At 44.2% G+C, this 27,601-nt stretch overlaps 1 protein-coding gene across 2 annotated transcripts in view; it reads left to right on the forward strand.

The window, feature by feature from the left end:
• The first annotated feature begins 4,107 nt into the window (after window positions 1–4,107).
• Window positions 4,108–27,601, forward strand: part of rbm17 (RNA binding motif protein 17) — a 61,766-nt gene continuing 38,272 nt past the window's right edge. Inside the window, exons 1-3 of one of the 2 annotated variants that reach the window (XM_060902968.1) lie at window positions 4,108–4,191; window positions 16,605–16,733; window positions 23,248–23,364. In XM_060902968.1, the coding sequence (XP_060758951.1) occupies window positions 16,611–16,733; window positions 23,248–23,364 (240 nt within the window). In that variant the 5' untranslated portion in view covers window positions 4,108–4,191; window positions 16,605–16,610. The remainder of the gene's footprint in view (window positions 4,192–16,604; window positions 16,734–23,247; window positions 23,365–27,601) is intronic. The other variant, XM_060902967.1, reaches the window with a different exon arrangement.

Raw genomic sequence — 27,601 nt, forward strand, 5'->3', positions numbered from 1 at the left:
CATAGTGGAGCTCCGAGCAGAGCACCATACCTACCATGTGTGTGTGTCTCTTTCACACACACACTTTCTGTCTCTCTCTCTCTCCCTCTGACAAACACACACACACACACACACACACACACACACACATTAATAGTGACCTGCCATCATTGTGCATTTTTCTGCAGACACATGAAAACTCTGCATGTATACACACACACACACTGCAGACACAGGAAAGCTAAGATGACTTAAGATTACAGCGTGAGATAGAGACAAGGAGGAGATACATGTACAGTTTTGTACATATAAATGTACATTTTCACACCACAGAAACACACACACACACACACACACACACACACACACACACACACACTTACAGTCTTTCTCTGTCTATCTCTCATCCGTCAAGCAGTCATGGCATTTGCAACATGCACATCACCTTTGAACATTTGATGAATATATGACATGTGACTGTTTTGTTGGGTGGCGGAATGTCCTGGGTTGCTGAACCACACGTGCCAGGGCCCATCAAGGCTGCTAGCAGCTTTAATTATCACTTATTTTTTTCGCGGAGCGGTTTTCATCAAATCCTGCGCTCTGATTGGCTGGCGAAGCAGGTCCGTATCCTACGGTATGGACCCCGGATATGGACCTCTGGCGACTCGCTCGTTCACAACAACAACAAACATAGTAGCAATTTTTGCCAACATTTATCTTTTTTATAAGATTTATTTATAAGATTTTTATAAAAAATCTTATAAATCTTTGCTAGCATTTCTCAGCATAATAGCATTAATTTTACAGCATGGATAGCGATAACGACAGTCTTCACAGCAAAAGCGAGTTTTACTACCCTGAGGAAGAAGAAATAAAATAAAACATTTCAGGAGAAAGCTAAAAACCTGTAACTGTTGCTAACACCGAGCAAAAACATGGCTGAATCCTGAATGACTCCTATTTGTATAAATAGGGGACGACATAGGCGGCAAAATGTAGTTTTTTTCCTGCCATGGAAGTGCACTTGTATACCGAGGAGGAAGCCATTTGCATTACAGCCATGAATGAGGATTCAAAATAGCATTAATTTTATAGCATGGATAGCGATAACGACAGTGTTCACAGCGAAAGCGAGTTGTACTACCCTGAGGAAGACAAAAGAAAAGAAAACATTTCAGGAGAAAGCTAAAAACCTGTAACTTGCTAATGCTGAGCAAAAACATGGCTGAATCCTGATTGACTCAGTTTTGTATAAATAGGGGACTACATAGGCGGCAAAATGTAGTTTTTTTCCTGCCATGGAAGTGCACTTGTATAGACCCTTTTCAGTCATGTGACCTTCGTAAACGCGACCACCATTTTGGACATGTAGTGGACTTCGGCTCGAATCAGTTTGAATGTGAGGAAGGCAACAAACGAAAAACATAAAAGAAAAAGGAGCGAGATGCAGAAAACACCTTCCTATCCAGCGACGTAGGGCATTTACAGGGCGAGCAGAGGGAGAGGTATTTGCAAAAATTGAGGTTAGCAGGCTTAGAGAAGGACGTTTACCTGCTTCCACCGGATTGTTCACTGACGTATGCTCCGGCTTGCTCCCCCTCAAATTAAGCAGCGAGCTCCAGCTTGCTCCCGGAGTGCTCCGGCCGAGGTTCCGGAGCGCACTCCGGCTTGCTCCCCCTCAAATTAAGCAGCGCGCTCCAGAACCTCGGCCGGAGCACTCCGGGAGCAAGCCGGAGTGCGCTGCTTAATTTGAGGGGGAGCAAGCCGGAGTGCGCTCTGGAACCTCGGCCGGAGCAAGCCGGAGCGCGCTGCTTAATTTGAGGGGGAGCAAGCTGGAGCGCGCTCCGGAACCTCGGCCGGAGCACTCCGGGAGCAAGCCGGAGCGCGCTGCTTAATTTGAGGGGGAGCAAGCCGGAGCGCACTCCGGAACCTCGGACGTTGGCTCCGGCAGCTATTTACACTGGATCCGGTGTAAATAGCTGCCGGATCATAATTACAGTAAACTAGTAAATACAGTAAAGGAAAAACTTGAGACTGAAAGGTTTTAACAGTCATCCAAATGACTGAACGTAAACATTGCTACAGTAACATACCAGCTGCTATGTTGTTGACATTAGCTAGTCAACAATAGCTACTACAGAAGAACAAAGAAGTTACAATGGGTTATTTTAACCTATTTGGTTACACACTCGCCGCCACAGAATGTTAACAGCAATGTAATGCCTTTTCTGGCTAATTTTATTCATCTTACCTCCAACAAAGTGGTCACTACACAAGCGTTGGTATGCCGAGGGATGACAATCTTTCCTGTTAATGGCCGCTATCCATCTTCTCCGTCGGGATCCGATAAAATGATAAACCTTGCCTTGTTTGTTGATGGTTACTACATCCAGGTGCACAACAATATAGTGGCATGATGGAAGTCTTGCTGAAAGTAAAAACTTTCTTTGCTGCTGTTCCTCAATGTTGGCTGTGGTAAACTACTGGTAGTACATGTCCAAAATGGCGGCTGCGTTTGTCGTGACGTCACGTGAAAAGGGTCTATACTGAGGAGGAAGCAATTTGCATTACAGCCGTGAATGAGGATTCAAAATGGCGTCTCGTCTTGGTTTTCCCTTTCGGGCGCTCTTGTTTTCTGTTAGAATTTCATCTCATCTCATTATCTCTAGCTGCTTTATCCTGTTCTACAGGATCGCAGGCAAGCTGGAGCCTATCCCAGCTGACTACGGGCGAGAGGCGGGGTACACCCTGGACAAGTCGCCAGGTCATCACAGGGCTGACACATAGACACAGACAACCATTCACACTCACATTCACACCTACGGTCAATTTAGAGTCACCAGTTAACCTAACCTGCATGTCTTTGGACTGTGGGGGAAACCGGAGCACCCGGAGGAAACCCACGCGGACACAGGGAGAACATGCAAACTCCGCACAGAAAGGCCCTCGCCGGCCACGGGGCTCGAACCTGGACCTTCTTGCTGTGAGGTGACAGCGCTAACCACTACACCACCATGCCGCCCCTGTTAGAATTTGGTAAAGAAAAAATATAAATATTATTTACCAGCTTAAGGTCGGTCCGTATGGTGAAATACCGTGACCTCGGCCTCGAATACTGACCTCGGCCCAGAGGGCCTCGCTCAGTACTTTCAAGACCTCGGTCACGGTATTTCACCATACGGACCTCCCAGCTGGGAAATAATATGTCTCTTCTCCATCTTCATCATGGGACATATACCCCTTTTCCACCAAATCAGTTCCAGGGCTGGTTCGGAGCCAGTGCTGGTGCTAGTTCACAACTCGTTCAACTTGCGAGCCAGCTGAGAACCAGTTTGCTTTTCCATCGCTCGCGGTGCCACGTCATTATGTCGCTGTATACATCATTACATCGCTGTATACGTCAGTTACGTCGCTACGTTTGCTTAAACCTTGGCGCGAATATCGAAGCAAAAACAACATAGAAGAAGCAGCAGCAGCAGCAACAACAACAATAATAATAATAATGGATGACTTCGCGTTTGTACAGCTGCTGCTTCTCGCCGCTTAAAAATGGCGATCTTTCGCGGTCTTGTTATTGTTGTTGGTCTTAACAACTCCGCCCCCCCGCTGACGTAAGCGGTTCTGTCCTCTGGCCCAGCAAAGAGTTGGTGCTAGCCTGGAACCGGTTTTTCTGGCCCCAGAGCCAGTTCTTTGTCAGTGGAAACAGAAAACCCGGTTCCAAACTAAGCACTGGCCCCGAACCAGCCCTGGAACTGCTTTGGTGGAAAAGGGGCAATAGTGAATTTTTGCACATTCCGGACATACTGTACAGCTTGGACTTCAACAACTCATGCACACACCTGTCCACTTTTCAAATTTGTATATTTCAGATTCTTCTGTTTTCATTCTATGCATATAGCTAGTTGTTGTCTTTGCTAAATTATTTAATTTTAACTGTTCAAGCACCAACCACCAAAACAAATTCCTTGTATGTGAGACTGTACTTGGCAATAAACTTGATTCTGATTCTAATTCTGATCCTGATTTGTAATGGGATCGATAAGGCCGATCCACACTCCAACACAGGAGGTGGCGTTAATGCATGACAGCCATTGTGGACAGGATTGATGACGTCGCTTGACGTCACAATAACGCGACGGCGCAGTTTCTGCTAGCATGCTGTGCTAATTTTGTGGAATATATTGTGCTCTGACACTGGGTTGGTATTTTGTAAGTAGAGTAATAACTGGATAAAAAGTCGAGTCGATTTTCAAAAATACTGCGGTATCGCTGTTAATTGCTATTTCTTTTTTTTTGTGTGTGTGTCTTTTGGCTGTTTATTTAACTGCTTTTCCACACAGCTAGCTAATGCTAAAGCTATGTTTTAGATACTAGAGCAGTATTGGTGTATGATTATAGTGTATTGTTATACAAGTAATGCGTATAATAATGCCAGATACTTAATACAAAACAACTTTGTTGTTATAAAATTGTAATTTGGACAGCAGGTTTAGCCATGTTTTAGCCAGAACAAGTGTGTTGTTCATCTATAGCGGGGGGCGTTTAATAATAATCAGAGACCTGAAGTTCAAATGTCCTTTTAAGTGTACTAGTCTAGACAGTGTGTGTATATACAGTGGTGCTTGAAAGTTTGTGAACCCTTTAGAATTTTCTATATTTATGCATAAATATGACCTAAATTATCAGATTTTTACACAAGTCCTAAAAGTAGATAAAGACTTAGACAACCTTTATTGTCATTCAGTATGCAGTAAGTATACACCAAACGAAATTTCGTTGCAAATTGGCTCAGCGCAGAAATGTATATGTATTAAATTTTATATGCTTACATTAGTGTCGTCGGATCACCATGGAGAACACTTTTTATTTATTTATTTTGTTTTCATGTTCATTCATTTTTTATGCCTTTTGGGTCCATTTTAGGGCTGTTCCACTGTACATTGAACTATATAACATCATACAAAATCCCACATTTCGAGTGCATTTTGTGCTATAAGATTGATATGAAATGATAATGTAGTATCTCTGCTTAATTTAATATATGCATATAAAGGAGTCATTTATCACCTGGCAAAATTTTTTGCAGTTCTTTGATAATGTGTCCGTCGTTATGCCAAATGACGTTTTTGGTCAGTGCTCTCAAAAAGGAGCCCAAAAATTCAATCACTGATTCTTTTAATGGTATCCATTTTGGTAGTTTCAATCTCTATATATGTAGGAATAATGCACAGCAAAAAATTTGACTGTAAGGCACTGACACTTTTCAGCGTCCATTGAAAATGTTCACTGGGATAATGGAAAAAGCAATGTAGTCTCTGTAGCCCTCTCTAAACTCAGGGTTTAATCAGGGTTAAAGAATTTCCCATAATGTTTTTATAAGTCCCATGAGAAGTAAAGTTATAAAAATGCCTTTAGTCATTACAGACTTGAAGTAATTGCACTGAGTAGTGGTTTAATTGAGAAATATAGTCTCCGTAGCCCCTAATTCTTCGTTAGGCATTTCTTCGTTAGAAAAGATATTTGGGTTTCCGGTTGGTGTAAGATGTGGTAGGACGTGCGTGTCGAGTGCTCCCACCACACGGTGCTTATTTGGCCGTCTACTCGCAGTTTTTTTCCTGTGTTTGACGACTTTGGCGATCTGAACGTGGTCTTCCTATATTGCTGACCAGAATGGCTTCAAAATCGAAGAAGAAAGCCGCAAAATCGGACAAGAAAGGGGATTCTGCTTCTGTCCCCGACAACGCCATGCTTGCTAGCATGATAGCACAACTGAGAACTGACATGCTAGAGTTACTGACAGGGCCAGATTCACTGACGGCAAAGATAGACGCCATAGCTGCAAGGCTTGACAGGAAAATAACTGCCGTAGAGGAGAGGGCGGATGCAATTCAGGCTACAGTTAACAGTCACGAACAGCGACTCTCTGACGTGGAAGCTGGGTTGACTAGCCTGCAAGTTTTGGAGGCGCAGGTCGATTCCTTGACCCGAGAGAAGGCTGCGCTGAAAGCCAAAGTTGCCGACTTAGAGGGGAGAAGCAGAAGGAACAACATTTGTGTCGTGGGGATTCCCGAGTCCACTGAAGGTACGAGACCAACTGCATTCTTTTCCAATCTGTTGTTTGAGGTGCTCGGGGAAGACGTACTGCCTACCCCCCTGAGTTGGAAAGAGCCCATCGTACGCTCCGTCAAAAACCAGCTAAGAAAGATCCACCTAGAGCTGTCGTCATGTGTTTCAGTAGGTTTCAAGTTAAGGAAGCAGTAATCCGCGCTGCCAGAGAGAGGCGAGGCAAGTTGACATACGATGGCAAGCCGATACATATCTATGAAGATTTTCCCCCCGCCGTTCTCGCACAACGAGCGAAATACAAGGATGTGATGCAGCGACTCTACAACCTTCAGTTAAAACCCACACTACGGTACCCAGCGCGGTTGTTCATCAAGGTGGGGGATGGAGAAAGACAGCATTTAGAGTCGGTGGCAGAAGCGGAGGGCTTCCTGGCAACCTACGAGGAGCCCAGGTCCGATGCGGGGGTCTGATTCAAGTCACGACCCAGCGGAGTTGATGGTTTGCTGCTGCTGCGCCTTTTCTCTGTGAAATGGACAAAGCCAGGTGACACTCATTTAACTTATTTCCACTATGCCTATGTTCTGTGAAATGGATGGTCCCTGGTGACGCTCATTTCACTCACTTCCACTGTATTCTACTGAGTGGCACAGCGACAACCTGAACTGACTGTTGACCCATGGTTGGGTCATTTTGTTGGCTGAGTTTAATTGTGTATTGAAGCCATGTAATGTAGGCTAAACTAGATAGTAGTTTAGCCTAATCTGTTCTGTGTTTCTTTGGAGTTAGGCTACTGTTGTTGCCTAGTCTATTTTATCATCTTAGTGTTATGCGGTGTAGAATGGTCTAAACCCTTTTTTTTTTAAATTACCTTTTAATTGCTGTGTGGTGGGGCAGAGGAGAGTGGAATAGTGCCCCGGAATAATTTTTCTAAGCGAAACTGCCCAGATGTGCAGGGGTTCTGGGTGTTGGGTGTTCAGGGACAACGGGGATGGGTTAGGACTGGGGGTAGGGTCAGGGTTTTTTTTTTCCCTCGGATACTGTGCCTCCTCCTGTGCTTACTCCTCATACTCATTAATGCCATGGTATATAATGCATACTTCATGCTGAGCTCTCAACCTGCATGGATAATAGGAAGTCAGTGAATAATATTAGATTCATATCATGGAACGTCAAAGGGGCAAACCAAGCAATAAAAATAAATAAGATTATAACTCATGTTCAGGGGCTGGGAGGGGAGGTGGTCTTCCTACAGGAAACACACCTGCGCACTGGGGAAACTCTGCGCATTAAAAGGGGCAAATTCAACCATCTATTTCACTCTAAGTTTACTGATCGGTCTAGAGGGGCTGCAATTTTGATTCAAAACCACATTCCCTTTCAGCTAGAAAAATTGGTCGCTGATTCATTTGGTAGGTTCGTTATAGTGTCAGGGCAGCTGTGCAACACCCCAGTCATTTTGGCTAGCGTCTGCGCACCAAATTGGGATGATGCTGAATTCATATCCAGGTTTTTCACCTCAATGCCCAATATTGAAAATTATCACATAATCATAGGAGGAGAGATTTCAATTTTGTTCAGCATCCTACTTTAGACAGATCATCAACCAGACCATACTCCCTTACAAAGTCTGCCAAACAACTTTCATCCACAGCATCACAGCTGGGTTTTTCAGATCCATGGCGGTTCAAATTTCCAGACAAAAAATCCTCTTTTTTCTCACCTGTCCATCATTCCTATTCTAGGATAGACTTCTTTCTCCTAGATAACAGATTACTTTCTAATATACACACGTGACTACCATAATATTATAATTTCAGACCATGCTCCCATTTCTCTAGACATACATTTTCCCGCTTACAGACGCCCACTAAACTCATGGAGATTTAGCTCAAGTCTACTAGCTAACGACTTCTTTGTTGAGTCTATAAAGACCAACTCTCAATTGTTTTTCACAATTAATGACACTCCAGAGGTGTCAAGGGGCACCCTATGGGAGACCTATAAGGCTTACATGAGGGGCCTTGTAATTTCTTACTCATCTTATTATAAAAAAGTGGATGTGAGGAGACAGTCAGAGCTAGAACGAATGATCCAGGAAGTTGATGATAATTACTCTACAAACCCAGATCCTGCACTCTACAAACCCAGATCCTGCACTCTACAAAAAACGGCTACAACTTAATTCTGAGCTAGCCCTTTTAACCACCAATGAAGCGGAACGGCAGTTGCTCAAGTCTCAGCAAAAATTCTTTGAATCAGGGGACAAGGCAGGCAAACTCCTTGCCCAGCAATCTAGAGCTGCTGCTGCCTCTAGGCTAATTCCTAGCATAAAATCACCAACTGGTGCTACCCTTACTGACCCAAAAAGTATAAACGAGACATTTACAAAATTTTATACTGACCTCTATACATCTGACCACCATCAAACTGCCACACACGACTTACTCAACAACATTGTATTTCCCACAATAGACAAGTAGTGGGTACAACATTTAGCTAATCCAACATCTCCAACTGAGGTTGCCAATGCTATCGGAGCCTTGCAAAGTGGTAAATCACCGGGTCCAGACGGATTCACAGTAGAATTCTACAAGGAGTTTTCCCCACTTCTCTCTAAAATCTTAAGTGATGTATATAATGAAGCACTGTCTGCTGGCTGTCTACCACCAACTTTGAACAATGCCACCATTTCTCTTTTGTTAAAGAAGGATAAGGACCCGTTACTTTGTAGTAGTTTCAGACCAATATCACTATTAAATGTTGATTACAAAATACTAGCTAAACTTCTATCCCTTCGTCTCCAGCAGATTTTACCAAATATTATTTCACCAGATCAAACAGGTTTTATGCTAGGCAGACACTCATTTCACAATACCAGAAGGCTTTTCAACATACTTAACACCCCCAACCCAGACGTCCCAGAGGTGGTGGTGTCGCTAGACGCGGAAAAGGCTTTTGACAGGGTAGAATGGGACTTCCTGTTTGAGGTAATGGATAGATTTGGGTTGGGCTCTGGCTTCATTTCATGGGTGAAACTGCTATATTCGTCCCCAGTTGCATCTGTGCAAACAAACAATATACTTTCACCTCCTTTTCATCTCCACCGTGGTACAAGACAGGGTTGTCCACTATCCCCCTTATTGTTTGCCATAGCTATTGAACCATTAGCAATCTGGTTGAGATCTGAACCAGGATTCCAGGGCATCCTTCATCACAACACTGAACATAAACTATCCCTGTATGCCGATGATTTGCTTCTTTATGTCTCCAACCCATCCACATCACTCCCAGTCACCTTAGACATTTTAAAACAGTTTGGCCAACTTTCTGGCTATAAACTCAATGTTGGGAAAAGTGAATTATTTGCTTTAAACAAGCTGGTTGGGGTTCTTCCTGACACCATAGCTCCCTTTAGAAGGGCAGGCAATAGCTTTAAATATTTAGGCATAACCATAGCCACGACCCTGACAGACACTTTCAATAAAAACTTTGCTCCCTTGCTTAGTAAGGTCGAGGAGGACTTTGCCAGGTGGTCCACTTTACCCTTGTCACTGGCTGGCAGGGTGAACCTTATTAAGATGACCGTATTGCCTAAGTTTCTCTACCTTTTTCAACACATTCCTGTACTAATTTCCAAAAGTTTTTTTGATAAACTAGACAAGTCAGTGTCTAAGTTTCTTTGGGCCAGCAAACCTGTACGAATACGGAAAAAAATATTGCAGCTTCCTAAAAGAATGGGGGGGTCTTGCTCTCCCCAATTTTCTACACTATTACTGGGCAGCCAATATTCATAAACTGTTATACTGGACTGATACATCCATGACCAACCAGCCTGCATGGGTGAGAATGGAACTGTCTTCGTCTCAGTCCTCCCTGAGGGCATGGCTGTGCTCTCCTCTTACCTTGTCAACAACTGAGGCAAGCTCAAATCCAGTAGTCAAACAGTCGCTCAAAATCTGGTCACAATTTAGGAGACACTTTGGCTTGAAAGATTGCTCAATCCATGCACCAATACTAAGTAACCATAACTTTAAACCGTCTATTATGGACTCTGCCCTTAAGTTGTGGTTTGAGAGGGGCATAGTTTCAATTAATGATCTTTATGATGGTGGCATTTTCATGTCCTTCACTAGCTTGTCAACCAAATTTAAGCTTCCCCCCCTCACACCTTTTTCATTTTTTTCAAATCAGGGACTTTGTTCAGAAAAATTACCCTGACTTCCCAAATCTTCCTACACAAACCTTATTGGATGAACTCTTCTTGATAGACCCCAATCAGCGAGCAACTATTTCACATATTTTTAGGGCATTGGACTCCATTACCTCTGTTTTCCCCCAACAAACGAAAAATCTATGGGAACAAGATCTAGGCCTAACCCTTGAGGAGGACCAGTGGGCTAATATACTAAGACTGGTACATGACTCATCTATCTGTGCACGACATGGGTAATCCAATGCAAATTAATATATAGGACCTACTATACGAATCACAGATTGTCAAAATTCTACCCCAATGTTGCAGACTCCTGCAATAGATGCAACCAGTCTCCAGCTGATCTCATGCATATGTTTTGGTCATGCTCTAAATTGAGAACTTTTTGGTCTGAGATATTTGCGACCCTCCACAGTGCCTATGACACTGGGAGTGAACCTCATCCCCTTCCAGCTCTTTTTGGAATCCTTCAATCCAAACCTTTCTCCAGTGAGGCCCAGCACTGTATGGCCTTCTGCTCCCTGCTGGCAAGGCGTCTGATCTTACTTAAATGGAAATGTACTGAACCCCCTACTTTCAGTAGCTGGATCAAGGAGGTTTTGTTTGCTTTGAAGCTGGAAAAGATCAGATTCTCTGCCAGGGGTTCACTAAGCCGTTTTGGCAGGACTTGGGACCCCCTTCTATCGATTATAGATATCGCAGAGGTTGAGCCAGAGGAGGCACAGGCCTGAGGCTTTTCTTTTTTTTTTTAAAATCATTGTTGTTTTTTTTGGATTGTAGGTTTCTTTTCTTCTTTGTTTTTTATTTCCCTTTTTCTTTCTTTTTTCCCCCCTTTTCTTTTAGGTGTGTGGGAGGGGTGTGTGTGTGTGTGGGGGGGGGTTCTTCATTGTTGGAAAAAAAAAGTGGGCTATATGCATGTGTTCTTTTGTTGTGTCTTTGCCGTTGCCCAATAAACAAATTAAAAAAAAAAAAAAAGATATTTGATTCTGTGCTCATTGCCATACAAATTGTATTTCATAATATTTCCAATAAAATATATCTAGTTATATCTTTTTAAATCTTTTTTTTATTCTGTGGAAAAAAATATACACTGTTGTAGTCTCCGTAGCCCCCACCAATTCACCGAAACGGTGGTCTTGATCAACAGGCCATATCTTCTGAATCAGATGAGGATACCTCATGAGATTTTCACACTAATATTAAGATATGTGGAAACAAAATGCACTGACTAAAAATCTGAAAACTAAACTTTCAAAAAATGACCATTTTGGAACAGAAATGTGTACCCTGGGTGAAAAAATTCCCTAAATTAAATTATGCAGCAGCAGAAATATAAAGTGCAATAGTATAAAGTGACCTGTGGAATTTGGAATGTTCAAGTTATAAATAGAAATTTAGGGTTTGGAGTTCAGCAGTCTGCTGACCTGGGGGGAAAAGCTGTTACAGAACCTGGTGGTGCTGCACCGAATGCCGCGGAACCTCTTTCCAGAGGCCAGAGGGGAGAACAGTCCGTAATGTTCCGATTACGTTCATTATGTCTTATATTGAATATTGTTAGTTTTTTCTTTTTTATCAGACATCTAATTTTTTAGGTTTGTTTACCTGACATGTTTCGACGTACGACTGTCGTCTTCCTCAGAGTGTCACCGAATGTTATTGGTGACGCATCTTTTATCAGCTGATGTGTCCGAAGGCGTGGCCTTCCTGTCTGGATTGACCGGTCGGTCACGCCTTCTACTGTCAGTTCGTCCCCTGCAAGATGGCACTCCAGGTATGGGAGAGCATGTATGCTCCCTCATCTCAGTTGATGGTCCTCGGACTTCGCTTATGCCTTCGGACACATCAGCTGATAAAAGATGCGTCACCAATAACATCCGGTGACACTCTGAGGAAGACGACAGTCGTACGTCGAAACATGTCAGGTAAACAAACCTAAAAAATTAGATGTCTGATAAAAAAGAAAAAACTAACAATAGTCCATAATGAGGGTGTGAGGGGTCACTGATGATGTTTCTGGCTCGAGACATGCAACGCCTTGGTGCAATGTCCTGAATGGAGGGAAGAGAAGTCCCAATGATTTTCTCTGCTGTCCTCACCACTCTCCTCACATTCTTCCAGTCAGAGGCACTGCAGCCTCCACACCACACAGAGATGCAGCTGGTTAGAACGCTCTCTATGGTAATTCTGTAGAATGTAGTGAGGATGGGCCGGGGGAGGTGGGCTCTTCTCATCCTACGCAGGAAGTGCAGGCGCTGCTGTGCCTTCTTGACCAGTGATGCGGTGTTCACGGACCAGGTGAAGTTGTCTGTGATGTGCACCCCCAGGACCTTGGTGCTATTGACCACCTCCATGGCTGTGTTGTTGAGAAGAAGTGGAGCGTGGTTGGGCTGGTTTTTCCTGAAGTCAACAATGATCTCTCTAGTTTTGTCCACGTTCAGGATCAGGTTGTTTTCTCTGCACCAGCCCACCAGCTGCTCCACCTCCTCTCTATAGGCCAGGTCGTTATCGTCCCTGATAGGCCCACAGACAAGGAAGGGGGAAATGGGAGGACACCATGGGTGTGCTGGGCTGGCTGGGGTGGAGCCGGCCCCCGCCTCTGCGGTGGGGGAATGGGGCAAGGACGGGAAACGGAGGGAGAAGAGGAGACACGCCGTCAGAACTGCTGCCATGTAGTCCTCTGCCAGCTTGATTGCCTGGTCCAGCGATACCGGGCGATGACACTGGACCCACTCCGCTGGTCCTTCTGGAAGTCGTGCGATGAATTGTTCCAGTGTCACCAGGTCAATCAGTCCCTCGGCGTCGCGGTCGTCTGCCCTCAGCCACCGCCGGCAGGCGTCCCGGAGTTGCTGCCCAAACACGAACGGCCGACCAACCTCCTCCAAGCACAGCGAGCAGAAGCGCAGCCGTTGTTGCTCTGGGGAGCGGCCGACACGCTGGAGGATGGCTCTGCGAAGGTCCGTGTAGACGAGCCAGCTGTCGGCGGGGAGCTGCAGCGCGGCCAGTTGCGCCTCGCCCATCAGCAGGGGAAGGAGGTGCACTGGTCCACCGGCCAACCCCACGCCTCCGCTGCCTGCTCGAAGAGCGCGAGGAAGGCTTCCGGGTCATCGTGCGGACCCATCTTCGTTAAGGTGAGGTGGGGAAGGTCTGCTCTGGTGGCGGTCGTGGGCCCTGCCGACGTGAGCAGGTGCCGGAATGCCTGGTGGTCCTCCTGTTGGGCCAGCACCAAGGCTTCGAATCGTTGCTCCTGCTCTTTCCGGAGGGTGACCAGCACTTGGTGCTGGTTCTGCTGGGCTGTGGCAAGGGCATTTATCAGCTCCTTAAATGGCGAGGACTCCATGGGGCTGTTCCCTTCTGTACTCATTCCGGGTTTCGGCACCACTGTAGGAAGACTCTGGTGTGGGTGGAGCACAGAAGCACGGCAGGCGGTTGTTTGCGATTCGTTCTTGACTTTATTGCTGCTTTACAGCACACAACTTGGACACATTCTCTCTCACAGACGCGCGCATGCACACACACACACGGGCTAGAAGCAAGCTCTCGGTGCCATCCTCCCCTTCTCACCCTCCTTTTATCAGGCACAGTCACTGAAGGAGACACACAAACACACGTTAATTGATAACAGGTGTCGTGACATGACCACTCACCTTCCCTGACTCTGCTCTCCATTCACAGACTGCCGCGCGGCCACGCCCCCGCTGCCACAACATACTTTTGCCACTCAGGCCATCCTTAAAAAAAAATCCGTTTCCTGTCCACCGGGTGAGCAAAAAAATTTTCAGTCAGGAGGGAGGGATTTTTTTTTTTAATATATATTATATATGGATGGATAAGAAATCGCAATGCTGTTTTGCTTATTCTTTCAGTACTTTTTTATTACAAAAGCAGACACATTTAATAAAATGATAGTTTAATCAACTGAAACTTGTACAGAAACTTTAAGTTAGCATTTTAAATGCTGACTGCAACATTTGCAAAACTTTTACAAAGGTACTTAAAATGTCCGACACACGGACTTTTTGTAGTTCTAAATCGAGCGTTAGGCCTAGTTCGGATGAAATTACACTATTAAAATGATCACTGAATGATTTGTTTTTCTGAATCTTTACTATTTTGTTGTTCGCTAGAATACCATTTTGCGATTTCACACTTAAGCAAATGTTTGAAAACTCCGGATCTCCTTCCTTCATGGTGGCTGCCATTTTTTTGTGCCGCACGGCGCATGCGCAGATCTGATTCAGTTCAGAGTGCGCGCGCACTCGGCGGAGGCAGTAGTGTGTCAGAGGCGACAGCGGAGGGAACAGAAGCAGAGATAACGCTTATTTTGTCTCCGGTAAACCAGTCTTCTCTCGTTCAATTACGTGCTGGCATCAAAAGACACCGTTGGTTGTAAATGAAGCCAAACTGAGTGGTTGGAGTGTATTTTCATACACAAATGGAGAAATGTTCGCTGAGTGTGTAATTGTGTAGCCCCACTGCAGACCGTTGTCGTTGTTAATTCATAGCATGCTCAGCTGCGTGAATGTGTCATGCACCGAAAATAAGAGATTTACAAGCCAGGAACGCCTCATGATGCAATACGCAAGAAAAGAAAGATTTACTGCCATTTTACTTTGTATTTGAGTAAAGTGAATAAATAAATGGTCTGTGGAAAATACATTTAATCCTGGGAACTGCGTGCACAGGAGTTTATTTTGTGTTTACTCCGCCCCGGCTGGCTACTTATTTGTCATGGCTAGCTAGTGGGTTTATTGATGGCATGCAATATTATCGTATCACTCATCATCCATGTATTACACCACTCTCCCCACTGGAGAATGAGCATGCAGTATTGTTATAATATTGCACATTGTCAAGACAACACGCCGTCACACATCAGAGCTCATGCGAAGACCCAATGACAAAACTTTTCTGCTGCACATGTGCAGAATCATTTCTTTATCCATGGCGAAAGAGAGATGATGAGGCTAAGCCAGTGCTAGGATTAAGCACTAAATAAATAAACTGAAGACGCACTGAACAACCAGAAGGCTACCAAAACTTCATTAGATATCCTTCATGCATATTTACAGGACAAAAACATTACCAACGGACATCGAAAAACTGGGAAAGGGACACGTCGGAGATGCAAAACTTCTGTATTAGCGAGTGACTGTTACAGTTTGTAAACAAACATGGCCGTGAGGTTTGCTTGGTTAAAAGCGGAAGATTTTGAGAGAATTTTGGCTGACAGGTCACTCCGTAGTGTGTAGTTGTCGATGTTGATTTTAAAAGTAACCAAGTAAATTACACAGGGAATATAATATTTGGCTTGACTGCACTAGCATTGGCCTTCGCTAACACTACACCTGCTGGAAGTTAACTGCACTGCCACACTAACAGCACCGAGTCGTGGGTAAGCTAGCGATGGCCTTTGAGAATGCTGACATGAAGTGTGTGTGTTAGGGATCGACCGATATGTTTTTTTCAAGGCCGATACCGATATCGGTATCGAGCGAGGCCCTCTGGGCCGAGGTCAGTATTCAAGGTCGAGGTCACAGTATTTCACCATACGGACCGACTTTAAGCTGGTAAATAATATATTTATTTATTTTCTTTACCAAATTCTAACAGAAAACGAGGGCACCCGAAAGGGAAAACCGAGCCGAGCCGCCATTTTGAATCCTCATTCACGGCTGTAATGCAAATTGCTTCCTCCTCGGTATACAAGTGCACTTCCATGTCAGGAAAAAAAAACTACATTTTGCCGCCTATGTAGTCCCCTATTTATACAAAATTGAGTCATTCAGCCATGTTTTTGCTCGGTGTTAGCAAGTTAGAGGTTTTTAGCTTTCTCCTGAAATGTTTTATTTCTTCTTCCTCAGGGTAGTAAAACTCGCTTTTGCTGTGAAGACTGTCGTTATCACTATCCATGTTGTAAAATTAATGCTATTATGCTGAGAAATGCTAGCAAAAATTTATAAGATTTTTGATGAAAATCTTATAAAAAAGATAAACGTTGAGAAAAATTGCTACTATGTTTGTTGTTGTGAATGAGCAAGTCGCCAGAGGTCCGTAACCGGGGTCCATAACTGGGGTCCGTACCATAAGATACGGACCCGCTCGCCAGCCAATTAGAGCGCAGGACTTGATGAAAACCGCACCGTGAAAAAAATAGAGATTTATGTCACGGTTTTGGTTCTCCATGTCCCGGCTGTAGCTCGTATGAAAAATACAAGTGCTATACTTCCCAGTAAAACACTCATTTCCATATAGTGTGTGTGTGTGTGTGTGTGTGTGTAAGCTTCAGCCACTGAGCAGGATGCACCATAATTTTTCTCCTTTCCACGTGTATGTGTTTGTGCAGGCGAACATGTCTCTATATGACGATTTGGGGGTCGCCACCAGCGATGCAAAAACTGAAGGCTGGTCGAAAAACTTCAAATTGCTGCAGTCCCAGCTGAAAGTGAAAAAAGCTGCCCTGACACAGGCAAAGGTACACAGCATTTGTGCATCATTTCATTTGTTTGAGAATATACTGTTTGGAAGTATAATCTGTGTTCGAACATGTTGTGAACTTGTGCGATTTAGACGAAAAGAAAAATGGCCGATATGATGCTCTGTGGTCAAACATTGTGATAAAGTACTGTATGTCGTGATGTTCGTTTCTCAGAATGTTCTGAGTGTCATGAGTCGCTCTGGACTGCATGATGCGTGCAATCTTAAAACAACAGCGATGTCCAATTCTGCTGTAAGAAAAAACAGAAAAAAAAGATTTCACGTAAGCCTGCTATATTATCGTATTTTTGTTAATTATCAATTACATTAGTTAATGAACAGGGTTTTTTTTTTTTCCTCCGAGTAATAAATTGTATGACGTGGTATTCACTACATTAAATGCCAGAAATTTTAAATGAAAATCTGGCTGCCTGTGCTAGGAAGTTATAGACGAATCATGGTTGAGTCTTCCAGCAGGACAACGCTCTAAAACAGAGGTCACTAACAGGCGGTCCGGGTCCGGACCCAGAAGCTGTCCCATATGGACCCGGACCTGCAACCAAAGCAGAAGGTTATGATTTAAAACCTCATGGGTCGCTTCTATTTTAACCGGCGCAGCTTTTAGTGGCTGAGGAAACGCACAGACCAATTACTTGCGAGTTAAGCCATTCCACGTGATACCACTCAGGCCCTGTTTACATTATTTCGAATCAGCGGCTCATCAGATTAACGTTTTTAAAACGATTCGCGTGCACACAGCAACGCCAATACACGATTCGCGTGCACACAGCAACGCCAATACACGGATACGCTAATCACATGACTAATTAGATGGCACGTCACATGATCCCAGTGCATATCGGGCATGCGCAAGTCACTCACCACTTGCAAGTGGAAGGACGGCAAGCGAACACCTTCTCCAGCAGATAAACACACCTGGCTGTGATGTTCATGTTCTTACTGAGTTTAAGCACTTGAAGGAGGTTGAAATGTGTAAATAAACCTCAGTGCGGCTCAGCGCTTCCTCCTGCGCTCCAAATCACTCTGCCCTGAACAGCGAGTGCCCTCTGGAGGGTGCGCACTCCGGCCCTGCGCAGCTCACAGAGCGCGCGAGTGAAGCGCACGAGCAGTGATTCGGGACTGAGCCGCTGTGTGTGTGATCCCAACGCCAGCGAATCAGGAAGGTGGATGTCACAGTGACGTTGTCCAATGACAACGTCAGCTAGAGCTCAGCACAGCGTATCCTCAATGTTTACACAGCAACGGTTCAAATACGAACTGGGTTGAATACGTCGGCCCTGGCGAATTCCCGTTTCCCGGCGTTTTAATGTGAACGGACAGTGCATCCGCGAAGAAAACGAGACAGATACAGTCTAATGTAAACTTGGCCTCAGCCAATCAAGTCTGCAGCATTCCAGTCTGTAATTGCGACTCTACAGTGCAGACAGATGAGAGAGTTAGAGGCAAGTTACACATGAAAATACGGTAGAAAGAAAAAGAAAGATAGCAATACATGTAGAAAACAAAGGGAGAGATACAGACGACTGAGCCGGAGAAAGTTGAGAAAATAGACGGAGAAAGTCTTCACCTTTTTCCTGGAAAAAGACGGAGCAAGTTGAGGAAAAAGACAGGTGAGACGAAGAAAGGGAGAGAAAAATAAGGAACAAATGGCGCTCTCCAAAAAAAGAAAAGTGGACAGCGAAAATAGAGCATTTAATCCAGAATCGACAGGCTCATTTTTGTTCATACTTCCTTCTGGGAGCACTAAACCAGTGTGTCTCATGTGTTCAGAAACCGTGGCACTTATTAAAAGTGCCAATGTGAAACACCATTATAAGACAAAACATAAAGGCTTTGAACAAACATACCCACTCAAATCTGAAGTGAGATCACAGAAAATAAGTAGTCTCAGAGTCCAGTATGACCAGTCCACCAAGATCCTGAGCCACTCATTCACTGCCCAACAACGTGCTCATGAGTGTTCCCTCAGAGTTGCTTGGATTTTGGGTCACCACAAAAAGCCATTTACTGATGGAGGGGTTGTCAAAGAATGCATGAGTGCAGTAGCTGAAACACTACTTGAGGGAAAACAAAAGCAAGAGCTTTGTGATAAAATAAAGCAAATACCCATGTCAGCATCATCTGCCACAAAGAAAAGTGAAATATTGACTCAGGACGTGCCAACCCAGCTAGATGAAGCCATGCATAAGGCACCATGTGTAGGCTTACCTGTGGATGAGTCCACTGACGTGTGACAGTGCTGCAGCTGTTAGTGTATGTCAGGTTTTTCAACACCGACCAGAAAGCATTCTGTGAAGACCTGTTAGGTGTCACTCCCCTTCAGACCAGTACAAGAGGAGAAGACATCTATCGTACCTGGCCATTAAGGAGACATTAACAGAGAGGAATAGAGCCAAAAAAGTGGTTTCAATAACCACAGATGGAGCCCCTGCTACGATCGGGAGAGAGAAAGGAGCTGTAGCAAGACTGAAAGAGGACAATCCTGAGCTCATAGCTTACCATTGCATCATTCATCAATCTGTCCTCTGCGCCTCTCTGTCAGATGAGCATGCTGAGGTGATGAATACAATGATGAAAATTATCAATTTTCTCAGGGCATCCTCTTCCTATCAGCATCACATGCTTAGGGAATTCCTCAGAGAAGTTAATGCCAATGCTGATGATCTTTTGCTGCACAACAATGTGAGATGGCTCAGCAAAGGCAGGGTGTTGGCGTGCTTTTGGTCCATTAAGAGGATAGTAGCATCTTTTTTGGCAGAGCTAAGAAGTCAGAAGGCAACACAGTTATTTCTCTCTTTTTAGAAAATGAGAAACAGATGGACAGTGTGGCCTTTTTGGTTGATATCACTTCATATCTGAATGAACTGAATTTGAGGCTACAGGGCAAGAACAATTCAGTTTGTGAACTGATGACAGCTGTCTGCTCCTTTCATGCCCCTTTTCCACCAAAGCAGTTCCAGGGCTGGTTCGGGGCCAGTGCTTAGTTTGGAACCGGGTTTTCTGTTTCCACTGAACAAAGAACTGTCTCTGGGCCAGAAAAACTGGTTCCAGGGTAGCACCAACTCTTTGCTGGGCTAGAGGAAAGAACTGCTTATGTCAGCGGGGGGGTTGTTAAGACCAACAACAATAGCAAGACCGTGAGAGGGCGCCATTTCTGATCCCAATGAAGCACCGTAAAGCCGGAAGCAGCAGCTGTACAAACGCGAAGTCATCCGTTGTTGTTGTTGTTGTTGCTGCTGCTGCTTCTTCTTCTTCTTCTCCGTGTTGTTGTTGCTTCGATATTCGCGCCAAGGTTTATGCAAACGCGCGACGTAACTGACGTATACAGTGACGTAATGACGTGGCTCCCCTTAGCACCCCGAGCTATGGAAAAGCAAACTGGTTCTCAGCTGGCTCGCAAGTTGAACGAGTTGTGAACCAGCACCAGCACTGGCCCCGAACCAGCCCTGGAACTGATTTGGTGGAAATGGGGAACCAGAGGAAACTTGAGGTGTTCAAAGAAGACCTGCAGGAAGACTGTGCACACTTCCCAGCAGTGCAGGAACAGGTTCAGGGACGGCAAGATGCGTCTTCTTTTGTTGACTTTATTGATAAGCTGATTGTAAACTTCAGCAACCGTTTTGACAGCTTCAGCTTTGGACAGCAGCTCACCATGTTCATTCAGAACCCATTTCTCATCACAGATGTCAGGGGGTTCTCAAAGAAAGTGACACAGCACTTTAAATTGCCTCTGCAGATGCAATTGGTTGATCTCCAAGCAGATGTGACCCTGAAAGAGCAGTTTGTAAGAACTGACCCTTCCACTTTCTGGCTCCAAATGGTCCCTGAGACAGCTTTCCCAGGTCTGAGGAAAGTAGCCCTATACATTTTGACCATGTTTGGCTCCACACACAACTGCAAGGCAGCTTTCTCCACAATGAACATACCGTAAAATACCAAATAATAGCCGAGTTCCAATTAACCGCCGAGTTCCCTTTAACGGCCGGGTGTACGCGTGTGTTGTGACAAATAAAGGCCGGTTCCGAATACTCGCCGGGGTCTTAAAAAAAAAAAAAAGCGTCCGAACGTTCTATCTAGAATCTTGAGGCCCAGCACTTTTCTGGTTTTCTGGTGTTTAAACGATTTTGCAGAATGAATGAATGAAATTATTTCTATAATACTGTTTACAACATTTTGTTACGTGATAATAAACATGCCATTTCAATGTTATAATCTTGGTCTACCGTAATATTTCTTGAGGAATGCAACTCCGTAACTTTTGACAGATGTCTTAGCCACCCCTTTGGGTATACCCAACGAAAGCCAGCGTGTGTGGTGACATTGAGGACTGCGGGTTTCCAAGGTTGGACTGCTGCTTCTGTTAAACGACCTAAATTGCCGAATGCATGCGTCAAAGCACACACTGAGTTTTATTAAAGACCTTATACCATTTCACTTGCCCTTACCCATTCGGATCTGGAAGACGCTTTACAAAAAAGGTGAGAGCGTTCTAACATGCATTTCAGTCTGCTCGCGGCCAATGTAATCCAAGGGGCCTTTTCAACAAGTAATCTGTTGTGCAAGTTGGGCAGAAGCACGCGTCAGGCAGGCAACATGTAGGCCTACAAGTCAGTAACCTATTCAACTAACTTTCATCCGAACTTTAAGTTTTCTACGGGGTCGAGCCACCGTACCAACTCACTCGGGGAATAGGCTCATATCGGCCAAATAGGGAGACGTCTTGGAGAGAAATGTGATGCAAGATGACAGTATGTAGCCACTGCAGGTCACTTATTTTTCAGCATAAGAAAAAACCCTTTGGTTTGACACTTCGCACCCTAATTATGTTGCTTCAACGTCGCGCCCTCCATGCAATTTCAGATTGACAGACATCGCGAAGCGCAAAGGGTGGAGGCTGCATGGGTGAGGGTGATAGCAAGTGACCATAACTTTGCAGAGTAATTAAATCACAGTGCTGCGCACAGACAATGGTGTGGTTTCTTGATTATTTTGTAAAGCATGCGCTTAACTAGTCATTAACAGGAAACGGTGTGTGATTTATCCTTTATCCACCCCGACTGTGCCATGCGAAGATGCATTCTGCGTCTTCAAAATTCCCCGAAGTCGGCACCGTGCTATCTGTAATCTAACTCTAAACAAACTGTAAGTTATACTGGTTAAAAGTAGGCCTATCTGAGAATGATTTTTTTCCCCGTTTTGAGGTAGATTTTGGGGAAGGTGTTTGTGAAGAAGGAATTAATCGCCTGTTCCAAATAGCCGCCTAGTCTCTAATACGCGCCGGGTCTCTTACGTGATTGAGACAAATAATCGCCCGGGCTATTATTTGGTATTTTACGGTAATCAGAACTAAATATCGTTCCAGGCTCACCAATGAGCACCTCCACATGTGTATGAGAGTGGCCCTGACTCCATTCAAGCCCAGGTTTCAAATCCTGGCAGGACAAGCTAGAGCTCCGTTCTCTCACTGAGCAAAAAAGTGGGGGAGTTGAATATAAGAGGGGATGAAAGTGAGCCTCTAAAACTGTTCAGTTGTTAAGATGTATTGAGATTTATTGTCTGTAAAATTGGTTGAGACTGTTGAGTCAAGATGTGAAAGAGAAAAGGGGAAATTCAAGCCTTTCCTCTCTTTATTTTATTTTTCTGAAGTTAAGCACTTTATTTGAACATGCACAATTTTCACATTTTATTTATTTTCTCTTATTTTGAAATGCAGCCCTACTTTTATTTAGTAAATGAGAGAGCGTTATACATATCGGCAATCATACATATATGTTCAGTTCTATGTTACTTGACAACAAATATTGTCAAAAAGTTTTCGAATTGTCCTGAATTCATTTGATTTGACAGTCAGGTATTGAATACATGTAGATGTTGATACAACTACTAGGCTACTTAAATATATATATATCACATTAAATAGTTAGACATTACTGTATGATCTGCCGGACCTTTGCTTCAAGAAATTTTCTCCAATTGGACCTCTTTAAATTTTAGTTGAATACCCCTGCTCTAAACCGTCAAAATCAAGAAATGGGTTACAAGCATTTGACATGCCATTCCCAGTCCCATCTAAAGCCTGTATAAAACTCTCCCCGTATTGTAATATTAAAATTTATTATTGTGAAATTGAACAGAAACTGTTGAAGCCTGTAAATTTTCTCTAAACAGTAATAAATTGCCTGACATGAACAGCAGGAATGCTTACATTATCATTCTGAAATCCTGACACTGTGAATAAGCAAACTGCATATGCCTCCTCACCATGTTGGCAAATCGGACATTTGTAGATTAGAACCTGGTTAGCGTTTATATTTTATGACCCAACGACTCTTACCCACTGATCTGTTGAATAGAAAACAAAACTTAACTGAATGTGGCACAAACCTGTGCTGTAACATTTTTGTCCACTTTGTGATTTCATAGTAAAAAGTATTATGGTGACTTTAAAATAAATTTTTTTTTTATTCACATGAGTCATAAATGTTTTGCAGACGCAGAGGATGAGGCAGTCTAATGTTCTAGCTCCGGTCATCGATCTGAAGAGGGGCAGCACTGTAGATGACAGACAGATCTCAGACACGCCTCCACACACAGCACCAGGGTTAAAGGTGAGGACTGTACACGCAGGACTGGCTTTAGGTACAGCTGTTACAAGGTGGCACCAAGAACTCTAATCAGACATATTCTATGAATAGGTTAATGTTATTAATGTACAGTGTCTTGTAAAAGTGTTTGTCCTGTTTTGTCGTATTACAAGCTGGAATTAAAATGGATTTTTGGAGGGTTAAGGCCAATTTATGCTGACAACCCAGTCCTCGCAGATGGCGTCGCAGATGGCGTCTGCGTAGCCCCCCCTTCACAGACACTCTGCGCGCACATCCCAAAAATTGTGACCACTGCAGAAGCCTCGCAGACAAGAGGGCTCTGATTGGTCCACTCTACATCCACTGTACACGCACTTCCACTTCCCTACTTTCCCAGTTTGGTTTGTTTTCACTACCGCCATTTTTAAAAACACGAGCGAAGATGGAGCAGCACGAAGAGCGGTTGATCGAGGAAGTACGTACATCTACAGTGGGGCAAAAAAGTATTTAGTCAGCCACCAATTGTGCAAGTTCTCCGACTTAAAAAGATGAGAGAGGCCTGTAATTTTCATCATAGGTACACTTCAACTATGAGAGACAAAATGAGAAATAAAAAATCCAGAAAATCACATTGTCTGATTTTTAAAGAATTTATTTGCAAATTATGGTGGAAAATAAGTATTTGGTCAATAACAAAAGTTCATCTCAATACTTTGTTATATACCCTTTGTTGGCAATGACAGAGGTCAAACGTTTTCTGTAAGTCTTCACAAGGTTTTCACACACTGCTGCTGGTATTTTGGCCCATTCCTCCATGCAGATCTCCTCTAGAGCAGTGATGTTTTGGGGCTGTCGCTGGGCAACACGGACTTTCAACTCCCTCCAAAGATTTTCTATGGGGTTGAGATCTGGAGACTGGCTAGGCCACTCCAGGACCTTGAAATGCTTCTTACGAAGCCACTCCTTCGTTGCCCGGGCGGTGTGTCTGGGATCATTGTCATGCTGAAAGACCCAGCCACGTTTCATCTTCAATGCCCTTGCTGATGGAAGGAGGTTTTCACTCAAAATCTCACGATACATGGCCCCATTCATTCTTTCCTTTACACGGATCAGTCGTCCTGGTCCCTTTGCAGAAAAACAGCCCCAAAGCATGATGTTTCCACCCCCATGCTTCACAGTAGGTATGGTGTTCTTTGGATGCAACTCAGCATTCTTTCTCCTCCAAACACGACAAGTTGAGTTTTTACCAAAAAGTTCTATTTTGGTTTCATCTGACCATATGACATTCTCCCAATCCTCTTCTGGATCATCCAAATGCTCTCTAGCAAACTTCAGATGGGCCTGGACATGTACTGGCTTAAGCAGGGGGACATGTCTGGCACTGCAGGATTTGAGTCCCTGGCGGCGTAGTGTGTTACTGATGGTAGCCTTTGTTACTTTGGTCCCAGCTCTCTGCAGGTCATTCACTAGGTCCCCCCGTGTGGTTCTGGGATTTTTGCTCACCGTTCTTGTGATCATTTTGACCCCACGGGGTGAGATCTTGCGTGGAGCCCCAGATCGAGGGAGATTATCAGTGGTCTTGTATGTCTTCCATTTTCTAATAATTGCTCCCACAGTTGATTTCTTCACACCAAGCTGCTTACCTATTGCAGATTCAGTCTTCCCAGCCTGGTGCAGGTCTACAATTTGGTTTCTGGTGTCCTTTGACAGCTCTTTGGTCTTGGCCATAGTGGAGTTTGGAGTGTGACTGTTTGAGGTTGTGGACAGGTGTCTTTTATACTGATAACGAGTTCAAACAGGTGCCATTAATACAGGTAACGAGTGGAGGACAGAGGAGCCTCTTAAAGAAGAAGTTACAGGTCTGTGAGAGCCAGAAATCTTGCTTGTTTGTTGGTGACCAAATACTTATTTTACCGAGGAATTTACCAATTAATTCATTAAAAATCCTACAATGTGATATCCTGGATTCTTTCCCCCAATTCTGTCTCTCATAGTTGAAGTGTACCTATGATGAAAATTACAGGCGCCTCTCATCTTTTTAAGTGGGAGAACTTGCACAATTGGTGGCTGACTAAATACTTTTTTGCCCCACTGTATACGACTCCAGTTCTAGTTATTATAAGTAACCGGAGGATAAACACTCCACTAACCACACCCACCAACTACTCCTAGCGATTTCGTGACTTCACGCCCCCTTGCGTTGTGGCGGTGAATAACATCGCGCACGCCTATTACTCCCCGCTCAATGATAAATTACAACTGTCTGCGAAAAGCTATCTGCGAAAGCCTTGTTGCAAGAGCATGCAGAGGCCCTTAGAACCATTTGATTTACACAACATGCCTACCACTTTAAAGGTGCAAATTGTTTTCTTGTGACACAAACAATAATTAAGATGAAAAAACAGAAATATGGAGTGTGCATAGGTATTCGCCCCCTTTCGTATGAAACCCTGAAATAAGAGCTGCTCCAACCAATTCACTTCATAAGTCACATAATTAGTTGATTTAAGATCCACCTGTGTGCAGTCAGTGTCACATGATCTGTCACATGATGTCTATAAAATCAACCTGTTCTGGAAGGACCCTGACTCTGCAGCACTACTAAGCAAGTAGCATGAAAACCAAGGAGCCTCCAAACAGGTCAGAGACAAAGTTGTGGAGAAGTATAGATCAGGGTTGGGCCATAAAAAATATCCCAGGGAGCACTATTAAATCCATTATAGCAAAATGGAAAGAATATGGCACCACTACAAACCTGACAAGAGAAGGCCGCCCACCAAAACTCACAGACCGGGCAAGGAGGGCATTAATCAGAGATGCAGCAAAGACACCAAAGATAACACTGAAGCAGCTGCAAAGATCCACAGCGGAGATGGGAGCATCTGTCCAAATGACCACTTTAAGCCGTACACTCCACAGAGTGGGGCTTTATGGAAGAGTGACCAGAAAAAAGCCATTGCTTAAGAAAACACGTTTGGAGTTTGCCCAGCAGCATGTGGCAGACTCCCCAAACACATGGAAGAAGATTCTCCGGTCAAATGAGACCAAAATTGATCTGTTTGACCATCATGGGAAATGCCATGTGTGGCACAAACCCAACACCCTGAGAACCCCATTCCTACAGTGAAGCATGGTGGTGGCAGCATCATGCTGTGGGGATGTTTTTCATCTGCAGGGACAGGAAAGCTGGTCAGGACTGAAGGAAAGATGGATGGCACTCAATACAGGGCAATTCTGGAGGAAAACCTGTTTGAGTCAGCCAGAGGTTTGAGACTAGGATGAAGATTCACCGTCTTGCAAGACAATGACCCTAAACATACTGCTAAAGCTACACTGGAGTGGTTTAAAGGGAAACCTTTAAATGTCTTGGAATGGCCTAATCAAAGCCCAGACCTCAATCCAATTGAGAATCTGTGGCATAACTTGAAGATCGCTGTACACCAACGCAACCCATCTAACTTGAAGGAGTTGGAGCAGTTTTGCCTTGAGGAATGGGCAACAATCCCAGTGGCTAGATGTGCTATGCTAATAGAGACATACCCCAAGAGACTTGCAGCTGTAATTGCAGCAAAAGGTACAAAGTATTGACTTTGGGGGGGGGATACCTATGCACACTCCAGATTTCTGTTTTTTCATCTTCATTATTGTTTGTGTCACAAGAAAACAATTTGCACCTTTAAAGTTGTAGGCATGTTGTGTAAATCAAATGGTGCTAACCCTCCAAAAATCCATTTTAATCCCTGCTTGTAATGCGACAAAACAGGACAAACACCAAGGGGGATGAATACTTTAGCAAGACACTATGCATAATAGTGAAAGTCAGAGCATTTCCACACTCGCAATGTAACAAGAACTCTCAGAATTGGGTCTAAACAGCTGTGTGGTTGTAAGAAATCCACTTGTTTGTGAGACTAATCAGGAGAAAAGTTTGTCAGGGAGCATAAAGACTGGACTCGGGAGCAATTGGAGAAAGGTCATGTGATCCGATAAGTCCAGATTGACCGTATTCCTGAGTGATGGGTATGTCAGGGTAAGAAGGGAACCCCATGAAGCGACGTACCCATCATGCATAGTGGCCACTGTACAAGCCTCTGGAGGCAGTGTGATGATCTGGGGTTGCTTCAGTTGCTCAGGTCGAGGCTCAGAAACAAAATAAAATGAAGTCTGCTGATGACCTGAATGCACTGAATGACCGGGTTATCATGTGAGGTGGATTTTTTTTTTTTTTGCTTCCCTGATGGAATGGGGATAAAATTAGGGC

Source organism: Neoarius graeffei, chromosome 21 (genome assembly GCF_027579695.1).
Source record: "Neoarius graeffei isolate fNeoGra1 chromosome 21, fNeoGra1.pri, whole genome shotgun sequence".
Classification (NCBI taxonomy): Eukaryota; Metazoa; Chordata; class Actinopteri; order Siluriformes; family Ariidae; genus Neoarius; species Neoarius graeffei.